The 24,474-nt window shown below is 32.7% G+C and overlaps 2 protein-coding genes across 3 annotated transcripts; one reads left to right on the top strand and one right to left on the bottom strand.

Moving 5' to 3' along the window:
- LOC109358225 (transcription factor bHLH137-like) lies at positions 4,319-8,049 on the top strand. 2 transcript variants are annotated; one of them, XM_019602341.1, is made up of 8 exons: positions 4,319-4,872; positions 5,309-5,488; positions 5,782-5,847; positions 5,965-6,033; positions 6,232-6,321; positions 6,547-6,735; positions 6,839-6,973; positions 7,528-8,049. In XM_019602341.1, the coding sequence occupies exons 1-7, from the start codon at positions 4,513-4,515 to the stop codon at positions 6,929-6,931; spliced, it is 1,047 nt and encodes a 348-aa protein (XP_019457886.1). In that variant the 5' UTR covers positions 4,319-4,512; the 3' UTR covers positions 6,932-6,973; positions 7,528-8,049. The 2 variants fall into 2 exon arrangements, with proteins under 2 accessions (XP_019457886.1, XP_019457877.1); XM_019602332.1 differs by having other exon boundaries at positions 7,514-8,049.
- Positions 22,282-23,790, bottom strand: LOC109342822 (pre-mRNA-splicing factor CWC15-like). The gene is made up of 3 exons (XM_019580835.1): positions 23,046-23,790; positions 22,767-22,879; positions 22,282-22,535 (listed from the first exon to the last, which is right to left on the bottom strand). Exons 1-3 carry the CDS (start codon positions 23,656-23,658, stop codon positions 22,371-22,373), a joined length of 891 nt encoding a protein of 296 aa, XP_019436380.1. The 5' UTR covers positions 23,659-23,790; the 3' UTR covers positions 22,282-22,370.

Raw genomic sequence — 24,474 nt, 5'->3', positions numbered from 1 at the left:
AGAGTTCCAGGGGCTCATTAAAATCCTGGGCGTTCTCGCCCAAACGAGGCCCTTACTCGCCCAGGCGAGGCTTACTCGCCCAAGTGAGATTCTGTCGCCCAGGCGAGAGAATCACAGAACCAAAACCTCCCCTCGCCCAGTCCTTGCCCAAGAGAGACTGTGCTCGCCCAAGCGACAGGGACTTGGACAGAATACCAATTTTGTCCTTTTCGACAACCGAAACACATTTAAACATGGTTTTTCAAACACCTGCACACAGAAAAGTTCCCAACAACATTCATATACAATATTCAACACATTTCATCAACAATCATATATATTCAAAAGCATTCAAACATAAACATCTTGGGTTTCTTAAAATCCAAGTTAACTCCAAAACCTTTGAGATGGTTTAGGAGATCCGGGTGTCATATTCGGACACCACTACGTTACGATGTCTTCTCTCTCACCTTAATGAAGCGTGCTTTACGAAATCACTATGGTTCGGTTAGGTTGCAAGGTTCAAATGCCAGATATCTTCGTAACTACCATAATACAAACTTGTTAGTTTTCCAATATTTCAAAACTCATTACTTATTAAAATACTTAAAATTCTTTCATCCATCCATTTTCTAACTTGTCCAAAGCCATGGTTAAAGGCTTAAACAAGTAAAAATTCATATATTAAAACAATGTAATAACTTCTTGAAAACAACTTGTTCATAGTTTCAAAACACATTTTTCATGAGTTCAAGAACACTCATTTTCGGTTTTGCTTCCAAAATGAGTTAGAAAGTGTTTTACAAAATTTCAACGGTTGAATATGTTATTGACATACTCATGAACAACATAGTTCAATATCATCAACATCCATTGGTTGAATCATCCATTGGTTGAATGTTGAGAGATCAAGGATTGAAAGAAGAAGAAAATGAAGAAGAAAAGATGATGAGAGTAACTTACTCTCAAATCTTCAAAATGCCAAGCTTTTTGCAAAGTGTTAATGCATGAAGATACATGGGTATTTATAGAATTGTGGGGTGGGAGAAATCTGATTTATAAACCCATTTCCGAAGGCAATCTAGAAAATCCAAGAAGGTGAGTGAATCATGGGTTAAGTGAGTGATTTAGGGGATTTGGTGGTAGTAAATCAAGGCAAATCTATAAGATTTAGTGGTTAGATTTTGTGAAGTGACTCATGCGATGCAATGACTTCGACGAAACGCGTGCGATTAAAACCATGCTCGAGTATTGTCGGCTAATATTCGAGTAGCCAAAAATGATCGCCCGATTTTACTTTACGGTTGGAACTTCGAATTTCGGCATTCCGAGTGAAAATATTCTAGAAAATAGTTATAGAGTAACTCAGGGTCTATCTGGACTCGAAATGTGATTACGAAGCCAATGATGCAATCGGAATTCGACTCCGAGTTACGGAACGCAAAAACCACTTTTTTTAGCCGTACCGGGTGAGATTCGACCCCGACAGCGATCCAAAACCGACTGTCTCCGAAAATCATGAAAGTTTACCACAAAGTTGGAAGTAGAATTACAAGACTAAAACTTAACTAGAGTTTCGTCTAATTCTTTACCGAAAATTCCCAGAAATTCATTTTCGAAAATATAATTAATAAAAATATTAATAAAATCTTATAAATCAAAATCATAAGATTCGCGGTGTTACAAGTTTAACTCTCTATGGGCATACCATCAGAAATGATTTCATGAGCAATTCTATGTATCTCATTAGACTGAGACTGTACATATTTATCATAAGTCATATGATATTTGAGGTAACGACTAACAACATACTTTTTAGTCTCAACTTCCTCAGTACCATATTTTTTTCAAGTGCATACCAAATTAATTTGACAGACTTGTATGAGCTGTAGTAATCATAAAGATTATCAAACAATCCATTCAAAATGAAATTATTACACAAGTAATTACTTTCATTCTAGAGAGCTATTTCAATAGCCCATTTATCTATTTCCTTTTTTTTAGTTTTTTCTGGCACCACTGAGATATCGGTTTTCAGAACGTGGACAGCCTTTCCCATAGGGAGGAAAAATTTCATATTATGATGCCACTGTTTGAAATTTATCCTAGCAAACTGAAATGTTTTGTTCAGGTCAAACTTGTTCGGTCTAGTAATATTATCTACGAATGTCATTGTAGTAGAAACGTCTTAAAATTGTTGTTACCGTAACTTGCAACAATTCTAAATGACACGAAATAATACTTATTAGCTGAGTCACGACCATGTTGCTTTCTATAAGACTTTTCGTGACACTGCCCAAAATGTGCGAGCAGACTATCAACCATGTCGTCCCTAGGATAAAACAACTCATATCTCTGTTATCGAATTCTTATTACGTTGAAAAAGTCGATCTCAAATACACCCACAATATGACTACCAATGTCAATTCTTGAAATACCCACAATATGATTACCCGTGCCAATTCTTTTTCCACGATACTGACTACCAGTGTCAGTTCTCTAAATGCTCACAATTTGACTACATGTGTCAATTCTTTTCCTACAATACTAACTTTCAGTGTCAGTTCTCGAACTTCCCACAATTTGCCTGCATGTACCATTTCTTAGTGCCACATAAAAAATGGGGAGAAGTTTGCCGGAAATGTATCGACGAAAAATATGAGGGAGAAAAAAAAAGTTGAATGAAAGCACATTCAACTTGTAGCGAGTTATAATGAATGGAGAAGACCTTTATTTATAACATGAAATTTTTTTTCAAGTTTCTCATCTCTCGAATGTGAGAGTTGAGAGTTTTTCTTTTGAGTTTAAAATTTGTGTAGTGAGAGTGTAAGATTTTTTACACTGTCAGCACATCATCCACCATTGATTTGTATTACTTTTGTTTTAGAGTCAATAGTGGTTAATAAATCAATGGTGGATGATTTACTGATTATGTAAAAACACTTACACTGTCAATGTATACATATTAAATCTTAATTTTTTTTTAAAACTCTTCTATGTGGAACTTGTGAGTTTTTTAGATTTCACAGCAAAAAATTTACACTAATAACTTTCAACAAACCAAGTTCCAACAATTCTTTTGTATCGTGGAACAATTGTAGAGTGAAATCACCATTGTGATATGATAGGCAATGACAATTAGTGCAAGTCTCCACGGTGATGGATCTGAGACTCGAAGGGGAAGGAGGAGAACAAAGTTGAAGCTTAGGGCTATTATGATTAGTGATTGAGAGGAAGAAAATATATTTTTTTAATATAATATAAATGATGGATGAACAATAATAATATATAAAACTCTTACGATCTGATTGCATATATATTTTTTCTCATTTTTTTTGTTTCTATCTATGTGGATAAACAAGGATATCTTCCTCTAACTAAGACATTAGACTTCCTCTTTTCAATTATGTGTCTAAAGACTCTCAAAATAAGATGTTTGTTGTGTGATTTTCAATTGTGGGAAATAGAAATTAACAAGTGAGACTTAGTGTATAGAAAAGGTAAGGATTTTTTAAGACTTTTATACACTATGTTGTACAGTTTATACAGTTACAGAACTTGAAACTTTGAACCCTACATAAACATTTCCATAGGAAGCAAATTGAATTAAATTATGAAATTGAGCTTAACCATATTTTTTGATTTGGTTCAAAATCACCACTTTCTTTATTCAATTTGGAATCACTTATTCCCCAAGTGTTTGATATTTGTGTTATAGTTAGTGCTTCAAAGGTCACAAGCCACATTAAATTTTTTTAATATGAATATTGTGAGTCAAATGTATTGTCTATACATGGCAAAGGGTTAATAAATAAAATATTTTAGCATTTCACGTGAAAGATCTTTTTGCATAAAATATTTAACTTGAATATAAACAAGCTCTTTTCCAACAACTTTAGGTGAGAAAATTTATTGATGCATATTTTACATTTCAAACTTCAAAGATCTTTTATAGATATATTAATATATAATCAACGAAGTCGACACACATGTGTATATATATTAATTGAATTAATAAAAAATATAATTGAACCAACCTGCGCACATTAATCTAGACAATTCTACATACAATTTTAATTTTTTTTAGAACAAAGTATACTCCTATTTATAAAAATAAAAGTTGTGATAAAATTAAAAAATGTATGCAAATAATTGCTATATATTTTTACACACTCATATTATATAAATATAACACTCAAATTAAATAGAGATGTACAAAACAAAAGTATAAAACTCTTATAATATCAAGATATATATTTTTATTCTCAATAATTTTAATAATATGATATATAAAATAGATATAAAGAAAGTTTAAATAATGTAATGTAAGTCTTATATATAGGTCTGGTTTCAGAGTTTTGTGACAGAACAACTTTTGCTGAGTCTTCACACTGCCACATCTGGCTTGCCTTTGAGTATCAGCAGCAGAAGAAGCAGAAACCAGAATCTGTCTTTGCCTTTCTTTCTTCCATCACTTTCTTAATTGATAACTTCTTTCATTTTCAAAAAACTCACCACACCCTCTCAATTCAAATGGCAGCTTTTTCTTACCAATACCATCCCTTTCTTGTTGACCCTGCATTCATTCCCAACACTCCTATCATCATGTCTTCTTTGACTCATCAGAAACATGCCCATATAAACACTACACTTCCTTCTTATCAATCTCATCTTCTTCAAGCAAATCAAGAAACTAGTTGTGTTGATCATAGCTCCAAGGTTAGCATCAGTGACACTGAGCCTTCTTTTGTTATAAAAGATAACTGTAGTCCTCAGTGCTCCATGGTTGTGGATAAGGTTGAAAACGGTGAGCAGGTTAATCAGAAAGTGGCTCCTATGGAGAAGAAGAGGAGAATTAGAAATGGGTCTCCCTTGAGTGTTTCTCAGTCTAAGGTATACTTGAGCTGTAAAGGATTTTGATCTAACTCTTCTTACATGATTTGTTTATTATGTACTAGTTTTTTAGCATAGTTGCAAATCATATTTTACACTAAGAAATGTTAACTAGTGACCTAGTGTCTTAGGACATACACTAGTGTCAATACTTTAAAAAGGTGTGATTTTCAAAGAAGCTTTCCATATTTTGATGTCTTAACTAATATCCTTAGAGCACTAGTTAACAATATCTTATGTTTTTTTTTAATTTGCACTTATTTTGTATCTATATCTCAGAAAATACATTAAAAACAATGTTACTATTATGATGTTCAAGAAACTTTATCCTTATCCATTTTTAATATTTTACTATACTACACATATATATGATGACAAAAATTTGGTTTATGCTGTTAGTTTAATTACTTAGTGGTGATTTTATAAATCATGATAGGACTCAAGAGAAGGGAGAAACAAGAAGCAAAAGAAGAACGATGATGAGGTGAAAGAAGAAGACAAGCCAAAAAAAGAGAAGAAGGTTGAGAAAGAAGGTCCAGAAGAGCCTCCAAAAGGCTATATCCACGTCAGAGCAAGAAGGGGTCAAGCAACAGATAGCCACAGCCTTGCCGAAAGGGTAGAAATTTACAACACTCTTCAACAACTACAAATTATTTTTGGGCCCCATTGATATAGATATGTTAGGAATAGGGATCATCTAGTTATTTCACATTTTATTTTCAATAATAAAAATGTTGTTTTATTTATATAATAGGATAAAAATGTTTTCTCATATTTTTTTTTATAATACTTATTTCTCTGGTACTCGAGAGTATGCATACTCATATGCTTATTTTAGATATTGAAATTCCTAAAATTCCCTTAATGTTAATGTGATCTCATTGTGAATGTTGTAAAAATGGATTTCAGGTGAGAAGGGAGAAAATAAGTGAAAGGATGAACATGTTACAGAAACTTGTGCCAGGTTGTGATAAGGTGAAGTTTATTTCATAATCTAATAATAATCTTGATTTTAATATTTGGTGGAGACAGTTATATGTTTAAATCAGATCTTCTGACAGCTACACCATTTGATTTGCTAATTATAAATAGGTAACTGGAAAGGCCCTTATGTTGGATGAAATAATCAATTATGTTCAGTCCCTACAGAATCAAGTGGAGGTACCACACCAAATATATACTTGTGTTTTTTCCTAGTTATTTCACCTTGTTGATTACATTTTTTTAATAATTGTATTTTATAAACATTTTGTTCATTACCTACAACTATATATGTGTAACCTTCAAACTATTTAACAAACTAGTACTTTTCAAAATCAAACAAAAAAACTACTTATATTGTCTCTCTATCTTGTGCAGTTCTTGTCAATGAAGCTTGCTTCTGTGAATCCCATGTTCTTTAACTTGGCTATAGACCTAGACCTAGATACCCCAATGGTTCTACCTGAGGTGAGAAAATTGAACTGCTAGGGAAAAAAAGTTCCTATAGAATAGTTTGTATATTATGTACATAAATTAATAAGGTGTACCAACTTTTAATTATTTGCTAATCTAAGATCACCATCCACTATTATTTACTCCGTTTATATACAAATTTATTTTATAGTATGCTTTTTAATTTATGATGACATAACTAAGATATATCTAATAATGAAACTTTGTCTCAATTTTCAGAAATTAAATAGCATAGTATCACCAACCCCACCACTATCATCTATACCACAATGCAGTTTGAACCAGTCATCACATTTTGCTGATACAACCACCATAGCCACCAACAACAACACAGGTTTCCTTGCTGCTAATGAATATCTTTTAGATTATGCTTTTCTTCAAGGGCAAAGGTCAACTTTCTTCTCTGAGGTATAAACAAAAATGACCAATTAATAATTTATAGTTACAAAAAAGTAAGAGAGAAAATGGCTTTTTCTTGGTTTCCTTATTCTGACAAAAACATCATTTTCAGTATAGTGGAGGTCAATTCTGGGACGTGGAAGACCAACGACAAAAGTTTCTTAATCCATATGGATTCGGCAATGACTCATGTTCCTTAAATTAATATCAAGTTCACAGAACACTCTTACTATGCTACAAACATGTTGTAAGCTCCTAATCATGCTTTCGTAGTAAAACTTTATATTATATTTATCATAAGTACAATTTTTAATAATCAATACTCACGTGTTACTGTATTTACATATACTTTTTATCATCTCATATTTACTATACATATATTCACATTCTCTTCCTAGGCATCCATAAATTACTGCATCTATCTTCAAGATCAATAGTTTCATACATATCTAAATCAATCGTGAATTTCCAATAAATTCGTATATCTAATTTTTAATATGTTATCAGCAATTACTTATAAAAAAAATGTTATCAATAATTTTGATCCATTGTTCTAGTAACATGCAATAATTTCTTCTGAGTAAGGCTTACAAATACACGAGCCTAATAGGTACAATCAAAACAAGTAGGAAAAAACAACTAAACTCCTATTTCAATTATTTTGAAGGCATAAAAGTATTTTATTTGTTTTCCTGTACAAGATTTTTTTCAGTTACTTTTACATTTGAGGGGTGTGAAGCAATATTTTTTTATTATAAAATCTTGTTAAGTACTGACCCTTTTACAGTATTTGTTTTCTAGGATTTATCTTTTCAACTAGGTAGGGAAATTCCAAAGAAGTACTAGAACCCTGGAAATTGGTAGCACAAGACCAATCACATTGGCTCATTTCCTAGTCATCAGATTATAGTGACCTTTGAACATGATGAATAAAGTGCACCAATATTAATGGATGAAAAACCCTCAAGGACAGAAAATGCCGACCAAAGAAGACCATATCTTTTTCTAGATATGTTTTTGTTCTGTTCCTGTATAAAATTTGACACTCCTAAGTCTTATTATGCACAAATTCCTAGAGACATGAGACATTGAAATTTATGCATGTAAATTATTTAAAACGAAATGGATTCTTGTGGTGACAGTTATTTCTGTTGGGAGAAGTTAATTTCACCGTTAGTGAGAAATGAAAAGTTGATGCTACTGATCATGTTCTTTGATATGACATGCCATGCATTTGTTGGTGCAGTTAAATTCATGTATATCTGCAGAATCTTCAGAGTTTTGGCTTTATTATCGTACTTTGAATTTATTACCATTATTTAAGGGGTTGATGCATTTGGTTTTTCTACATTGGACAAATCCTGGGCCTTATCCATCAATAATGTTTAATGTTACGTGTACAATACTATCACCTTTCTTTTAAAAATACAAGATTCGTCATTTATGTTCTTCTCAAGAAATGTGTTAATATTATATTATACCCACATGTTGTATTATTCTTGATTTATAATTTTATACATCAAACTATTTATAAGCTGCAAAGCACTATATATGCATTCAAGCAAGTTTAATCAAAATCAGATTTCGCACTTCATGAGACTTCTCATAACCAAAGTTGTGACTTTTATGTAAATAAAATTCTTGCATGAGTAACTACCTACCTCCATTAAAAATGGTTATTGATTAGTTCACTTCACACAATAAAATACTAAAGAAATAAAATAAACTCCCGTAAAAAAAATTCTGTAAGGGGGAGTTATATTTGTGTGTGTGGATACACTTACTAAACTGTGTGCCAAACCACCAAAGTTTGGCATGGACAATAGATAAATGGGTCAAGTAATAATGACATATACCTTTGACAAATGAAGATTTTGGGAACTTTCTTATAATATATGATTGACTCATATTAGTTGAAAAATTCCTATTCTTTATTATGCTAAAATTTCTAGTTGTGATTTTGCTGATGCTAATTGTGTATGAGTTGGTTGATATGATTTCCTTGAAAGAACATGCCAACAAACCGAGTAGTCCAGCACCTACTACAAATAAGCTGAAATCATGAGTAAACCACTACATGAATTAAGATGCGGGAATACAACTATAATGGTTAACTTTATCAATATTACTCATGATTCTTGAGAGACCACTATTAAAAAAAGAGGATTTCCAAACGGAGGAAAAACAAGGTAGGTGTGCAACTTATGAATTTACTGAAAATCTTCTTACTAGTCATATATTTGTGTTTATATACGCCATCTATTGATGTTGATTTGGAAGTTGAATTTAAAACAAAGAGGGTGAAATATTGGATTACTTTTGGAACTTTCTTAAATTACTAGTGTTACTCTACTTTTGGGATTTGGTTAACACAAGTTCTTTATAATAATGTCTTTAGAAGGATATGACTGATTTTCAAATCTTGAAAACAGTTTCTTCCTTTAGGGGTAAAGTTACCTACATTTACTTTCCTCAAATCCCACTAATTAAGTAGGTGCAGGTGCACTAAATCACCCTTTTGTTGTGGCAAGTGGCAGCCGGGGGCTGGCAAAACAACCAGTACTTATGTGAAAAACATATGCTCATTCTCAAACAGTATGGATACATTCAACGTGAAAAGTAGCTTTTCACATATGGTTTGAAAAGACAAAATAAATGAAAGAATATTGAATAGAGAGAAAGAGATAATTTCATCCCCAATGAGAAGAACCTAAAAAGTATATTTTCCACCCTTAAGCTTTGCACTTATGGAAATAGACAATCCATGTGGATCTTGTGTTCAACCTGTTTTTTATCTGTCGACCCACATGTTGCAATGTCCACACCAATCATATGCACCATCACTCTTCTATGTTTCCTTTCTAATAGAGAATGGGTTTTGATGTCTTGTATAAATGGGTTAGTTTTGAGATGAAAAGAGCAAAAATAAATTTAAATTAAATCCTAGTTTAAGCATGTGTAGTACTATATCTTTCTGAGGGGTATAGTACACATGCATGCTCTACAATCAGATACATCTAGAGTCCTCCTTAATAATCATCATTGCTACTTTGCAAAATATTTCAGTATTTGGTACACACATTAGGCTTAAAGCTAAGTATATATACAGATAATACACGGCATGAATATATTAATAAGGAAGAGTAATTGAGAAATATATAGACAAAAGTATTGAAATATCTGATAAGATACACATCATAACCATTCTGAAGCATTTATGCTATACATGCCTAAAGTTATTAAAGGTGAGGAACAGAAATGGTTGATGAGTCACAATATTATTATTTATTTTATTTCAAATCATGGCCAATGTTTGGTTAATACTATATACAGTCGGTTCTAACATGAATAAAATGTGAAGGTTGCATCATGTAGCCAGTAGTTAACATAAAACTTTGTCGAATCTTTATGAATGAAATCATGACCAATGAATGCTGGATTTGGACAATAGAAACTGTTCCATGGTCAGGTGTTGATTCAAACTTAAGAAAAGCTCATGAGCAAGAAAACAATTGGAGAAGACAAGGTGCTGCCAATTGTTTTAGTAAAATGCAGTTTTCAGTAGCCAAAGCAATTAATGCTGAACATATTTGTTGCTCACCAACACATGCACCTGCAATTGAAGGATCCCACATCATTATAATATTTTAATAGTTAACATATGAAGTAGGGTCTTTATCCATTAACTGACAAGCAATGCAGTACTGATATTGTCTCTGGTTAATATATAATAAAACTTCTTGGTTCCTGGATATTTTATTTTTATCCAACTAAGCCACCATTGGAACATATGGATCATTGCTCATTCATTGTTGAAATTGAGTATAAGTAATGTTTAGATCCTTATGTATATTTGAGTTAAGTTTTGGAGAGGAATGAAGGAAAAAATAATACTCCAAAGTTATGAAATACACTTATAAATGTCTTTGAAGGCTTTTTTTTTCTCTTTCGTTCCTCTCCAAAACTCAACTCTCAAACAAATCCTATCAATCCTGTGAAAGACTTACCAGTCTTTTATTATACAATACAGGTACATAAGTTGCAACATGTCTGTCTGCTGCTAAAAGTGTAGAAAATTGAAAGAAAATTGCTTCAAATAGAACCTTTTAGTCTTTTATCATATGTGACAGAAACAATTATAGTTTGGCTATCAAACAAAACTGAAATTTGTCTACCAATCAAACTAATGTTACAACTGATGGAGTTAATTAACATTTTGCAGATGCAGATCTATTAATTGTCTGAGTGTAGAAGTTATGACAAGTCCTCATCCAAAGTTCCAAAACCCCATCTGAATTATTATGCAACTATCATAAAGTAACATGCATTAGCTAGCTTGACACATGTAAAAGTGTATTCCTCAGATGGTGAAATAAAAAAAGGTAGAGAAACACTACTTAGGATTTTTTTAACAAAGCTTAGCTTGAGAAATAAGAAAGAAAGATTCTGAATTTATTCATCGATATATATATGAAGCTTTCAATATATACAACACCGTTCCCTTTTCTTTTGGTGCAGACTTATAAATGACAATGGTGAGTCTGGATATATATATTGTTTTATATGTTATCCCGACTAGTGGCATGGATTTTGAAGTTTAGAAATAATAGTATTTAATTATAATTTATAATTAAAATTATTTGATAAACAATAAAACATAAATACATATAATTGTTTCAAAGTTTAAAACAACATATTAGTTTTAGAGTAAATATTCATTTGAAAGGTGGTCTATCAATACAACATATTTATTTTGGTTTATCAAAAAATTAAATCCTAAAAAGTTTCAATTATTGGTCAAATAAATCTTTTGTGGCATATTTTACAACGCGAACTAATTTGACCATACAAATATTATTTGATCCGCATTTGAAATTTTGGGGGACAATTTGTTTTTTTTCTCCAATTTTTTAGGAACTAAATTGATAAAGTCGAAAAACATGAGTGACTAAAATAAATATTTACTCTTAAATTTAAATAACATTAATTGAAAATTAAAGATGTTAAAGAAAAATATACATTCATTTAGTGTCACTTTCATATCTTTTAAAGGCTTAAAGTCATCGATGATCAAATCAAATATAAAATTTCAGTTATTTTCTTTTCAGTATAAATCGCCATGTTGCCAATAAGAAGTTCATCTTGATTAATGATCGAAACTATTGGTGCAGCGAAAACGATCGTTGCGCACTGTTGACCACAAACAATCAAATAAAGTGCATAGAATAAATAGAAGAGAAGAAACAACAGGATTTGGTAACGAAGTTCAGCCAATTGTGCCTACATCCCTGAGAGTGCTGAGCCTGCCCATGGAGTGTTTCTATTTGGTGTTTATATCTAGTGCATATTATAACAAGAGACTTGAGTCCAATATATAACATTGGTTACTCCACCCTATTATAATACTAGACAATGTGAGACTAATACAATAACATATTTCAAGCATCCCAACAATCTCCACCTTGATTGAAATAGATGAATATCTGGTTCCTTAGAAAATCTACACAAGAATCTATACCTTAGTGAATATATGATTCCACCTTGCTTAATGTCTAATTCTCTTTAACAACTCCTCCATATAAGAGTCTACTCCCCTACAACATAAATCTTATGAGTATCCTTGATGATGTTACCAAGAGCTTAACTCTCCAAACTTCTAGTGCACTTCCTGTACCGCCATCAAATGGAACATGCCGCCTAGCCACCTATTCCTAGGAAGTCTTTCGATATATTGGAATATCTATACAAAAGTTTACCAACAATCATCCTCTTCAATACTCAGTCAAACTGAACCTTAGAGCTTCCTTGGAAAGCCTCAACCGCTACTGTCATTGTCTACTTTGACAATCCTAGTTCTAAAGAACTATCATACTTCACCATAAGGAGTATACTCACAGCACACATCTTGCATCAATGCTAACTAATGTATGTGTCACATCCTTGCATCCAAGCCAATGTGCATGTCACACTCATGCATCTCTATCAATGCTCGTGTTACAACTTGCATCAAAGTCAATGTCCATGTTGCACCCTACATCAAAGTCAGACAACGCCTCTGTGCTAACAATTAACATCCTTCACTATGACGTCTTAGACACGCCATTACGATATAGAGAGAATGTTAACACCTTTCTCTAGGTCAAACTCAACACATGAGTCAGTATCTCCACCTTGATCCTAATCCAGTACACGAACTTCTAGGATTCTGGATCAACACATGTATCGCTCACACTACATTTCCGCCATGTTTCTTTCTCCTTCAACTCATCTACTTTATCCTTGCACAGTACCTTTGACGCACCTTGTCTAGCCATCACGCCTTCACCCTCTTCAGCCATTATCTGATGTATGGGTTAAGAGTCATCTACCAATTGGCTCTGATACCAATTGTTGGTGCAGCGGAAGCGATCGTTGCGTAGTGTTGGCCAAAAGCAATCAAATAAAGTGCATAAAATAAGTAGAAGAGAAGAAATAACAGAATTTGGTAACGAGGTTCATCCAATTGTGTTTATACCTCCGGGAGCGTTGAACGGCTACCAAAATATTATTAGAGAATAAGAATTACAAACCCTAGCACACTCATGGGCCCATCTGCCTATGAGGTGTTTCTATTTGGTGCTTATATCTGGTGCACATTATAAGAAGAGATTTGAGTCCAATATATAACATTGGTTAGTCAACTCTATTCCAATTCTGGACGATATGAGATTAATACAATAACATTTTTCAAGCATCCCCAATAGAAACAATGTATACTATAATAAAAATTCAGAATATATCAACAATGTTTATAACTACACCCCAATATGGAGTAATGTTAGTGCAATACTAAATTATCAATTGAGGAAATAAGAATATTACATAAAGAATGCATTGATGAAAATAACTTACAAACACAATATGAATTCATGAGTGATGAGGCGAATCATGTAATATATATTTTGGTAACAAAAACAAATGAAAAACGCATTCTCAAATGTGCAATGTTGTTTTTTATTTGATGTTGCTACAAGCCTAGAATGTTGTATGACTTTGAATTACAACGTGAATATAATATTGAAATTATTTATCAGCCATACATGCTATCCAAAATTGATAAATTAGGTTTTAGTTTAAACACTCACTTGTAGGGTAAAATAAATATTTTAATAAATTATACAAAATAAATATATTAATACTTTTTACTTTAAAAATGTTAATTTAAAAAAAAAAAAATTGGGGGCAATCGCCCCTCTGCCCCTCAAACAAGGTATAAAAATATGAGACATCAAATCTCTATTTGACCATTATTACTTTATACACTTATGCTTTAATCATCAATATGGAATGCTTGTGGGGCTCTATGCCATCCTTGTTTGTAATATTTTCAGCAATTTTCTGAAATCATGTGTCAATGTCCTTGTCTGCTACTTAGAGTGGCAAATTAAATCTGCATTTGAATCATAATGGACAGTACCATATTAGAGCATGCAATGCATGACAAGGAGCCTGGGGATATATCTAATAAAAAAAGTTAGTACTTGAAGATAAGGTAAGACACATCTATCTTTCTCATACCCTACTCGTACATAAGGTAACACACTCATCTACATGTAGTTTAATAAACTAATAGTATCTTAATTGCAGCTACTTTTCATGCATGGCAAATATATGTGTTACCTTATCTTCAAGTACTTCGACTCATAATTTCTATGTGAGAAAGCAAACAACTTTATCATTGTAGTCTCACATGGCAAATGTATAAAACAAATCAACATATCAAGGGTGTGTGTCTAAGGCCGGTTGAAGTATGCTTAAGCTAAAAAAACAACAGTGACATAAGCTGCATTAATTGGGGTTTTTGGAGCTTTATGAATATGCTTTTATCCGGAGGGGGATTTTTTAATATTTTTGAGTAATATAACAAGCAACAATTCTCGTTCTTGTATAATCTTAGGCATGTTGTCTTATATATTGTCTTTGTTTTGGAGAGGGGATAAGGCCAGAATATTATCCTATTCATTTTTCACACCTCTTCATAAGAAGACTCAACATGTCACGTTCAGAATAAACTGTTTGTCCCATATCAATATTTAAAGATAAGTGTAATATGTATACGTTGTTAGTATAAATATCTATACATTCTGAATATATCATCCACATTCATATAATTTTTTTTAAAGAGTCAATCATAATAAAATATGAATAATGAATATATAATGACAATGTATAAAATTTGTACTTTTCAATGATAAAAATATATCTTACAATAATTTCAGTTGAGTCTTAATTTGGGGATATGGTAGGAGCCAATGGTATATAAGGTGGACCACAATTGGTCCCACATAGGCATGACCCTTAAGCCATTGAATTGCTTTGTCCCTTTTGTCTAAGGGAGGAATAGATGATTGAAATAGAAATTTGACATTGATTTAATATAATAGGGGGGCTGAGGAGGTACCCATACCTCTTTGCAACTAAGACATGGGTTGTCCCAACATTAGAGTTGCAACTTTAGTCTATATGTGTTTCCACTTGTTTTATGTTCTCATCTATTTTGTTCCTTGTTCCTCTTGAAGTCTTGTCCATTTTATATCCTACTTTTCATACAAAGAAATATTAAATACCCACTACCCTTGTCTTCCTAGCAAAGGTCCCCAAAAGAATAAAATTTAAGAACAAATACTAGAATACAGAAGTGTGGATTTAGAAGTGGCTGGTAAAAAACACTAAATTATTGAAATCAGTAGTGAAAACTATAGAAATTGTTTTTGGGAAGAGTACCTCATGCATCGTTAGTATGAATATTTAATATGATTAATACATTATTTATTTGTATTATTTATTTTTAAAAATTAATGACGGTTAAATATGAATAACGAATGATAGTATAAAAAATTCACATATTGTTAATATATATTTTTTTTTCTCTTACAAGAATGACAACACAGATTGCAACAACAAAAATTTGAATATAAAAAATAATTGAAATAAACTTTAATAACATAAGATAGATATCTTGATTAATGGAATGGGCCTTTCTAATGAATTGCAATTTCATTTCAAGACTTATATGGTTATACAAGTAAACTCGTAGATATGTGGCGGAATCATAATTGGGCCGCACCATTTGGTATCGTGGAAGATTAGTTCATTGTTTATCTTTTCAGTGTCCAACAAATTGGGATGCGTAGTGGGCCTAGTCTACTACTTTGCATTGTTTTAGCGTCATGACTCATGAAAGATGACTTGAAGTTGTAGAGATCTTAGATTCTCAGGTTAAAGTCATACAAACAAAAATGACAGATTTTCCTCTCCTTTTTTTGTGTGTTGACTTAGGACTTAAGTAGCATGGGTTTAATCATCTAGTTTATTGTTTTTCTAATCACTGATTTTATGTCTATTTGCTATTATTATCAACCTTATCAAAGTCCATTCTCCCATGCTAGCTGGTTGCAATTGGAGAATCATGGAAGGTCTCGTTCTTTTAAGGTATAATTGTGAGTTAATTTTTGGAGGGAAGGAAGGGAAATGAAAACCCTCAGAGTCATCTTACTAATATATTTTATAATTTTAAGACTTACTAGTATATTTCATGGCTCTTAAATGTCTGTTTGTGAGTTGAAGTTTGGAGGGAAAGAAAGAGAAATTAAAGACTTGAGAATCATCTCACAAGTGTATTTCATGGTTCTTAAGTCTTCCATTTATTTTCTTCCCCTTCTGAAATCCAACTCGCAAACAAGCCATAAAACTTTATTTTTTATTCTTTTCCTTCAAAACTCAACTCGCAAACAGACCTTCAAGATTCTAATGGGTCCTGTGATACTGACGCAATAATGGATTGGAACAACAACAATGAGAATTGTGAAGATGGGGTTAGGGTTTGACTTAGTGGGTTGAGGCTAAGTCTTTATTTTCCTGTTTTTCAAGTGCATGAGGTTGATAATGATATTTTGTTAATGATGATATTATATGATCTTAAAGATATGGGCATCAATGTTGTTAGCACCGAAAGAAATAAGTACATTGCAATTCAGAAGCTTAGAGAAGGATTCTCCTAAAAGTTCACTTTTTTATTATTTGGTTGATGGTGTGAAAAAAGTCTATACAAAGGATACATCGAAGTAAATCTCTTACCAGAATATATTTGTACATACATAGAAAAATGAAAAATGTGTTTCTTTTCAAGGCAAAAACAAGGAAATGTTGCTTTTCGTGAGGTGTTTGAAACTCATGATTCTATTTAGAAGTTGTCAAACATGTTGACATGACATTCGATACATATTAATAGATGATAAATATGATTTCTGGGTACAAACACTATCTAAAATGTATAATTCAGTAAAATGTAAGGTCTTATTTGATCCTTATATTGTACTAGAACAATGGTCAAATGTTCGAGTTTTAGAAGCAACATTTGTTTGAAAAGACAATATACATTCTAAAATAGATTAGTTTTTTACCATAAAGTAGGAAGATACAATTAGTTATATATAATAAACTCAATAAATGATCAAAGAGTATACTTATTCACTAGTAGCAAAGTTTAGTGATAACATCCATTCAAAGTGATAGTATTTGAGAAATGGGAAGATTTTAGGGATGAAAATAGAACTTTAGAATTGTTAGAAAATAATATATTTGACAATGTATAAACACTTGATGGATAGGAACCTCCCTCTCTTCAAATGATCCTCCTCCCTATTTATAGCCTAAGTTGGACAACCTCATCTCAATTTTCTAACATTATAGTTTTCTATATGTTTCTACATGTTACAAGATATAGTATATTCTAGATAGTTCATGCTACACATTGATGCACATTTTTGTGACTTCTAGTAACGATTGTAGTTGCTCAAACTTCAGTCTTGGTAATGCCTTGGTGAATATGTTTGCAATTTGATCTTTAGTCTTGCAATACTCGAACATTATTTCTTTGTTCTCACTTGCTTCTTTGACAGCATGATATTTAATGTCGGTATGCTTTGTCCTGTTTTGATGGATTGGATTCTTTGTTATCGCTATCACCAATTTGTTGTCACAATAGATAGTCATAGGCTCCAACTTTTGATCTCCAATATCATTGAGTATTCATCTAAGCCATATAGCTTGGTTGGTCGACTCTGCACCTGCTATGTACTCAACTTCTGGTGTTGATTGTGCAATGATTGCTTGCTTCTTAGATGTCCAAGAAAATATTCCTGATCGAAGTGAGAAGGCATAACCTGATGTGCTCTTCATGTCATCTATCGAACATGCCAATCACTGTTAGTGTATTCGTGCAATGTTGAGTTGGTGTTGGACTTATACCATATATCGAAACTCTTTTATTTCTTGTAAGTATCTAAGAATTCTTTTTCCAACTCCAAAGTGAATTTGACTTTGGCTTTGCATGAATCTTGATAGAAGACTTGTAGCATACATGATATCTGGTCTTGTGGTAGTGAGATATAGAAGACTCCCGATTAAACTCTTATATAGAGATGCATATGTCTGTGGAGATCCATCATCCTTTTGTAGTTTCTCATTAGTCACGAGTGGAGTAGCAACTGGTTTACATTCACACATCTTGAAATTTTTTATTAGTTCTTCTGTGCATCTATTTTGTGAGATGAAGATGCCTTCTTTTCTTTGATTTACCTCAATTCCGAGGAAGTAGTGCATTAAGCCTAGGTCTGTCATCTTGAATGTCTTCATCATGTCTTCTTTGAACTATATTATCATCTTTATATTGTTTCTAGTGTATATAAGATCATCTATATACAAGGAAACTATTAAAGTATCATGCTGACCTTGGGTCTTAATGTATGGTGTAGGTTCACTCTTACTCCTCCTGAATCCTTTATTGATGAAGTATTGATCAATTCTACTATACCATGCTTGAGGAGCTTGCTTCAAGCCATATATAGACTTTTTCAATCATAGTACTTTGTTTTTGTTGCCCTTGCTCATGAACCCTTGTGGTTTCTCCAAATAGATCTCTTCTTAAAGTACTTCATTGAGGAATGCAGACTTGACATCTAGCTAGTAAATGTTCTATCCTCTTTCTTCTGCAAGAGCTATTAAGGCTCTTATTGTGTCTAGACGAGCAACTAGTGCAAATGTCTCATTATAGTCAATTCCTGGTTGTCGAGAGTATCCATTAGCTAGTCTTTCCTTGTGCTTCTATATAGTGCCATCAGGATTGAGCTTCATTTTATAGACTCATTTTACTCTAATGATGTCTTTATCTTTGGGAAAATCTACTAGCTCCCAAGTGTTGTTTTTATCGATCATCTTTATCTCTTCTTCCATTGCCTTAACCCATACTTCTTGCCTTAATGCTTCTTCAAAGCTTCTAGGTTCAACTATGGTCAAGTTGCATGTAGTTGGCATACCTGGATCTCACATATATCTACCAAAGATCTTACTCATCTCGGAGAAGATTCTGGTGAAGATAGTTCATGCGGGAGTGTAATTGGCATACCTGGATCTTTTGTTGCCTCTTCTACTTCCCTTGCTACGTGTGGTTGTTGTGTTCGTATGGAGATGTTGTGTCTCTCAATATTTCCTTCATTCCAGTTGCAAACGACACTTTCATCAACTTCAATATCTCGATTGATGATTAGTTTCTTCGTTTCCAGGTTGTATATTCGACAGCCTTTTGATTGTGTATTATATCCTAAGAAAATGCCTCTTATCATCTTGGCTTCTAGTTTGTGCCTCTTTTATTTTGGGACATGTATATAGCAAATGGATCTAAAGACTCTTAGACGTTTAGCTTATGACTTTCTACTGCTCCATGCTTATATATGAGTTTTACCTTCGACTGCCTTTGTTGGACATCTGTTCATTATGTAAACAACTGCTAAACTGCTTCAGCACAAAAGGTGTTTGGCAAACCTTTCTCCTTGAGCATCGATCTAGTCATCTCCATGACTGTGGAATTTTTCCTTTTAGACACCCAATTTTATTGTGGAGTGTATGCGACTGTAAGTTGACGCTCTATGCCTTCATTCTCACAAAATTTATCAAAATCGCGAGAGTTGTACGCTTTGCCACGATCATTTATGAGTACTTTTATATATTTCCCGCTTTTCTTCTCGGCAAAGGCCTTGAACTTCTTAAATACTCCTAAGACTTATGATTTTTCTTTTATAAGGTAGACTCATGTCATTCTAGAAAAGTCATCAATGAAAAGGATGAAGTACATGTTATTAATGAGTGATGGCGTCCTCATTGGTCCATAAACGCCGGTTTGGATAAGCTCCAACACGCATTTTTCTTTCATGTTTTCCCACTTGAAAATGGTAGTATGTGTTGCTTCCCAAGTAAACATCCTTCACATGCTCCTTTATTATCTTGGATGCATGGAAGATCTTTCATCATTCTATTATGATATAATAGCTTTAAGGCTTGATTGTTAAGATGACCAAATCTTTGATGCCATAACCATGATTCATCAATTTGCACCTTCATGGCAATATTAGTAGTGTCTTTGCAAGTTAGTCGAAAACTTCTACTTCTTTTCTCCATTTTAACTTGGGTTATTTCAAGCTTTCTATTGTTGTCATATATATTGCATGTGTCTCCCTCAAAATGGAGAGAATAGCCTTTCTCTATCATTTGACCAATATTCAAGAGATTTTCTTTAAGATTAGGAACTAGTAAGACATCTTTGATAAGTCGTGTACCTGACTATGTCTCCACCAGACAGTGCCCTTGCCTTTGGACTTCACTATGGTGCCATTACCCAATCGAACTTGCATTCTGACGGACTCATCAATGTCTCTGAAAATGTTCTCATCCTTAGTCATGTGGTTACTACAACCACTATCCAAGTACTAGTTTTCCTCTTTGTCATAGCTAGAGAATTGGTTGGCATAGAATAGTTGTTGGTGATGTTGACACTCTTCACTAAAATTAGCATGATAATTATTTTTGTTGTGACAATTTTGCTCTGAGTTCTAAATCTTTTGCAATATTAACATTCTATCTTTCCTCGATATCGACAATATTTTTTTGAATGGCCTGGCTTCTTGTAGATGGCGTATGGAGAATATTTGGTTTGATTGTTTCTAGTGAAATCTTTATAGTTCTAATTGCTTTTAGAGAACTCTTTAGAAATCTCTTTATTTCTAGAACGTTCCACATCATTATTATTTCTTTTTTCATATTCTTTATTCTGAGACCTTAGTCTAAGCTTTGAGTGAAAGACATTTTCTAATGAACCCTCATCATGCCTACTCAATCTTTACTCAAAAGCTTCTAGAGAGCCTATTAGTTCTATCACTAATAAAGTAGACAGATCTTTGGTTTGCTTAATTGTAGTAACTATTGAGTCATATTTTTGGGGAAAAGAAATTAGAATTTTTTCAATAATTCATTTGTCAAGAATATTTCCCACACATGCTTTCATTTGATAGACTATTTCTTTTACTCTAGAATAATAGTCTTTTATGATCTCACACTGTCTCGTCTTAAGTAATTCAAACTCACACAGAGTTTGAAGTTTAATAGTGTGTATCCTGTCACTGCCATAAAACTTCTCCTTTAGTGTATCTCATGTTTCTTTGGCACTTGTAGCTCCTATTATTCTTGGAAAGATAGTCTCTACCAAGGCTTGTTGTAAAATAAATAATGTCTTTGCATTTTTTTGCACATTCTCCTTCAACTCTTTTTTCTGAGCCACTGTAAGAGTTGAAGTATTCCCTAGAGTAGTGAATCCTTCTTCTACAATGTCTCATAAAGCTTGGGCCCAAAAGAAAGTAATCATTTTTGTGCTCCAAAAATCATTATTTTCTCCGGAGAAAATTGGGATAGGATTATATGATAACTGAATAGTGCTAGCTATAACTCAAGAGGTATAGAGATGGTTTAGTATGGATAGAGATTTTTAGTGGTAGTTAAAAAATGAATAGAGTAATATTTTACGCCTAGTGTATGATCGAACGTAGTTCTAATGCCACTAATAGTATTTGAGAAATGAGAAGATTTTAGGAATGAAAATAAAACTTTAGAATTGTTAAAAGATAATGGCAATATAAAACACTCGATGAATAGAGAGCTTTTTGAGTTACCTCTCTTCAAATGATCTTCCTCCCTATTTATAACCTAAGTTTCACAATCTCATCTCAATTTTCTAACATTATAGTTTTCTAGATGTTTCTACATGTTACAAATATATAGTATATTTAGATAGTTTATACTACACGTTGCTTTTCTTCTACTAGTTTTTTCTACATGGCTTTATAATCTTTTAGAAAAATGGGCAGCCAATAACATATATTTTAACACAAAGACTATACCTTATTATTCCTATCTATGTAATAATGGATTTTATGTAGATGAACGGGAAAAAGGAACAATGAACTCACGGATAATTTAGTCAACCTGTACAAGCAATAATTTGAATATTTGTAGGCAATGCCATGTATTTACAAGTGTTTAACTTCTAGTTTTGACTTAAAAGTAGGTTAGATAGATTAACATATGAAAATATATAAAGTACGACCCTGTACATGAAGGGAAAGATAGATGTACACATCCTTATCATCATAAGTAAAAATATTGTCTCCATGATATGAACTACGGACCTCCACATACACAACTTTTCTGGGTATGAGAAGATGAGAATGCAGAAGAAATTAGGTTATGTCAACTGTTTCTAACAGCTAGTGTCATAATCAATTTGTTTTTGCAACAAGTAGACGGCTTCTGTGGTCGCCAGTACATGAAGACATAGGGTGGTAGCAGGACTTAACCTTCATCAGAGTCCTCACAGCCCTAAATTTCTTCATCTTATCTCCTTTTCTCTTCTGAGTTGATTCAATTTCAACATTCTCAATCACCTAATAATAAGAGCGAATAAAATCAAGATAATTGATATTGTTTCCTGTCTTTATTACTATATCTTCTTGGGATGTTACTATCTGTTATTTAATTTAATCCCATTTTACTCTAGCTAAAACTTTTTTATTTTGGTAGAAACCTGTAGCTACAACTTTTAAGTAAATTTTTCCATGATGTAAATAAATATAATAAAATCATGCAATACTAAGAGTAGCTAATAAGTAGCATACCTCGTTTGAGTTTCTTGAGGTCCTTGATGCAGCACTATGAATACTATCAGCACTGGCCAACTTCTTTTGAACAACAATGCTTTCATTCTTACATCCAATGCTTTCATTCTTACCTGCATTTTTTGTCAGGAACTGTTTAAGTTTGCATACAATAAAATTGTTACTCCTATATTAAAGTTGGACAACTTTCTCTATAACTTTATTTTTCCTAAGTTGTCAAATATATGTGTGTGAAATATTATTTATAAAAAGATAGGATGCTTCTTTTTCACTACTCACTTTCTTTTTCTTCCTCCTCCTTTTTACTTTCGGTCTCAATGCAATAAATTCTGAAGCTTGGCGATCTAGGATATACAAGCCTTCCATTATCATCTCTTTCGTCATCGTCGTCATTATCTTCATCATCACTTTTTTCATTATCACTTTTTGCATCTACTTCTTGTTTATCCTTCTCTATAGTGTTGTTCTCTTCATGTACCTCAGCAACTGCATGAACATGAAATACTGTTTCTTGATTATCCTGTTCTGTGTTGATCTCTTTCTCCTCCTTCTCCTTATCGGTTTTGCATTTACATTTGCATTCAGTATTAGACAATGGAACCACTCTGGAAAATTTCTCTATGCTTATGACCCTTACTATCATTATTTCCTCTTTGACTTGTTCCTTCTCCTTCTTATTATCCATGTCATGTGTTTCTGTCTCATTTTCATGAGTAGTTTGAGAATTACCACCCTCTTTCTTAGGACTATCCTGGGATAGGGTGCCTTCTAATTTTAGGGTACTTCCATTCCTACGTTTCCTAAACTCCTCAAACCGCCGAAAGAGAGGGTTGCTTTTCACAGGTACAACCACTCCTTCGCCTGCATTTAACTGCGAATTAACGCTCCCCATTGTGGAAAGGCTAAATAATGCAAAAAGAAAGAAGCAATGGTGAGAAAAATATGATGAATGAAATTAAAGTTAGAGGGTATAGAACATTTTTTATTTTATTTCATGGGGTTTGGTTGTTGTGGAAGTTAAAAATATAAACCACAGAAACATGTATTACATTTACTGGCATGTCAATAATAGATTGTAACTACCTTTTTCATTGTTTGAAGTTGGAAATTGTCATCATAGGATAAGGAAGTTATGCCTATCTTGGTAAACAATGCAACAAAATTGCATAGCCTCTCAAATCTGTCTTGTACCAGCAATACATTTTCTCAAAATATGGCTTTATACTTTTATTCTAAAAAAATAGTTTGTATTGTGGTACACGTCATTTGTGTCCGTTGTGGGAAAAGTTACATTTCTAGTATAGTTTGACTGCCTTATTACCACTCTGGTATAACTTTTTAAAATATTACGGAACTAGTATACTTTTTATTAAAATCGTGTATAGGGTACACGATTCCTGGGAAATAGTGTTTGCCCCACCAAACTCGTGCATGGGGTACACGAGTTTGATTTTCTCTCTCCAAATCTCGTGCACCCCATGCACGAGATCCCTTCCTATATTTTTTTTTTCTTTTTTTTCTTTGCCTTGGACCGGTGTTTCCGGTCCAGGGTTTTTAAGAATTTTGTTCTGGTTTTTGAGTTGTATGAGTTATATCAAAATTATATATTATTATTTGTATTATATTTTTTATTTTGTATGATGTAAACTAAGATTATTCATTCAGTTACAAGTATCACTTTGAAACCTAAAATGGTGAAGTTTTTTTG

The sequence above is a fragment of the Lupinus angustifolius genome, chromosome LG01 (genome assembly GCF_001865875.1).
Source record: "Lupinus angustifolius cultivar Tanjil chromosome LG01, LupAngTanjil_v1.0, whole genome shotgun sequence".
In the NCBI taxonomy this organism is placed as follows: domain Eukaryota; kingdom Viridiplantae; phylum Streptophyta; class Magnoliopsida; order Fabales; family Fabaceae; genus Lupinus; species Lupinus angustifolius.
The sequence above is the reverse complement of the archived record's forward strand: the minus strand, read 5'-3'. Positions and strand labels throughout refer to the sequence as shown.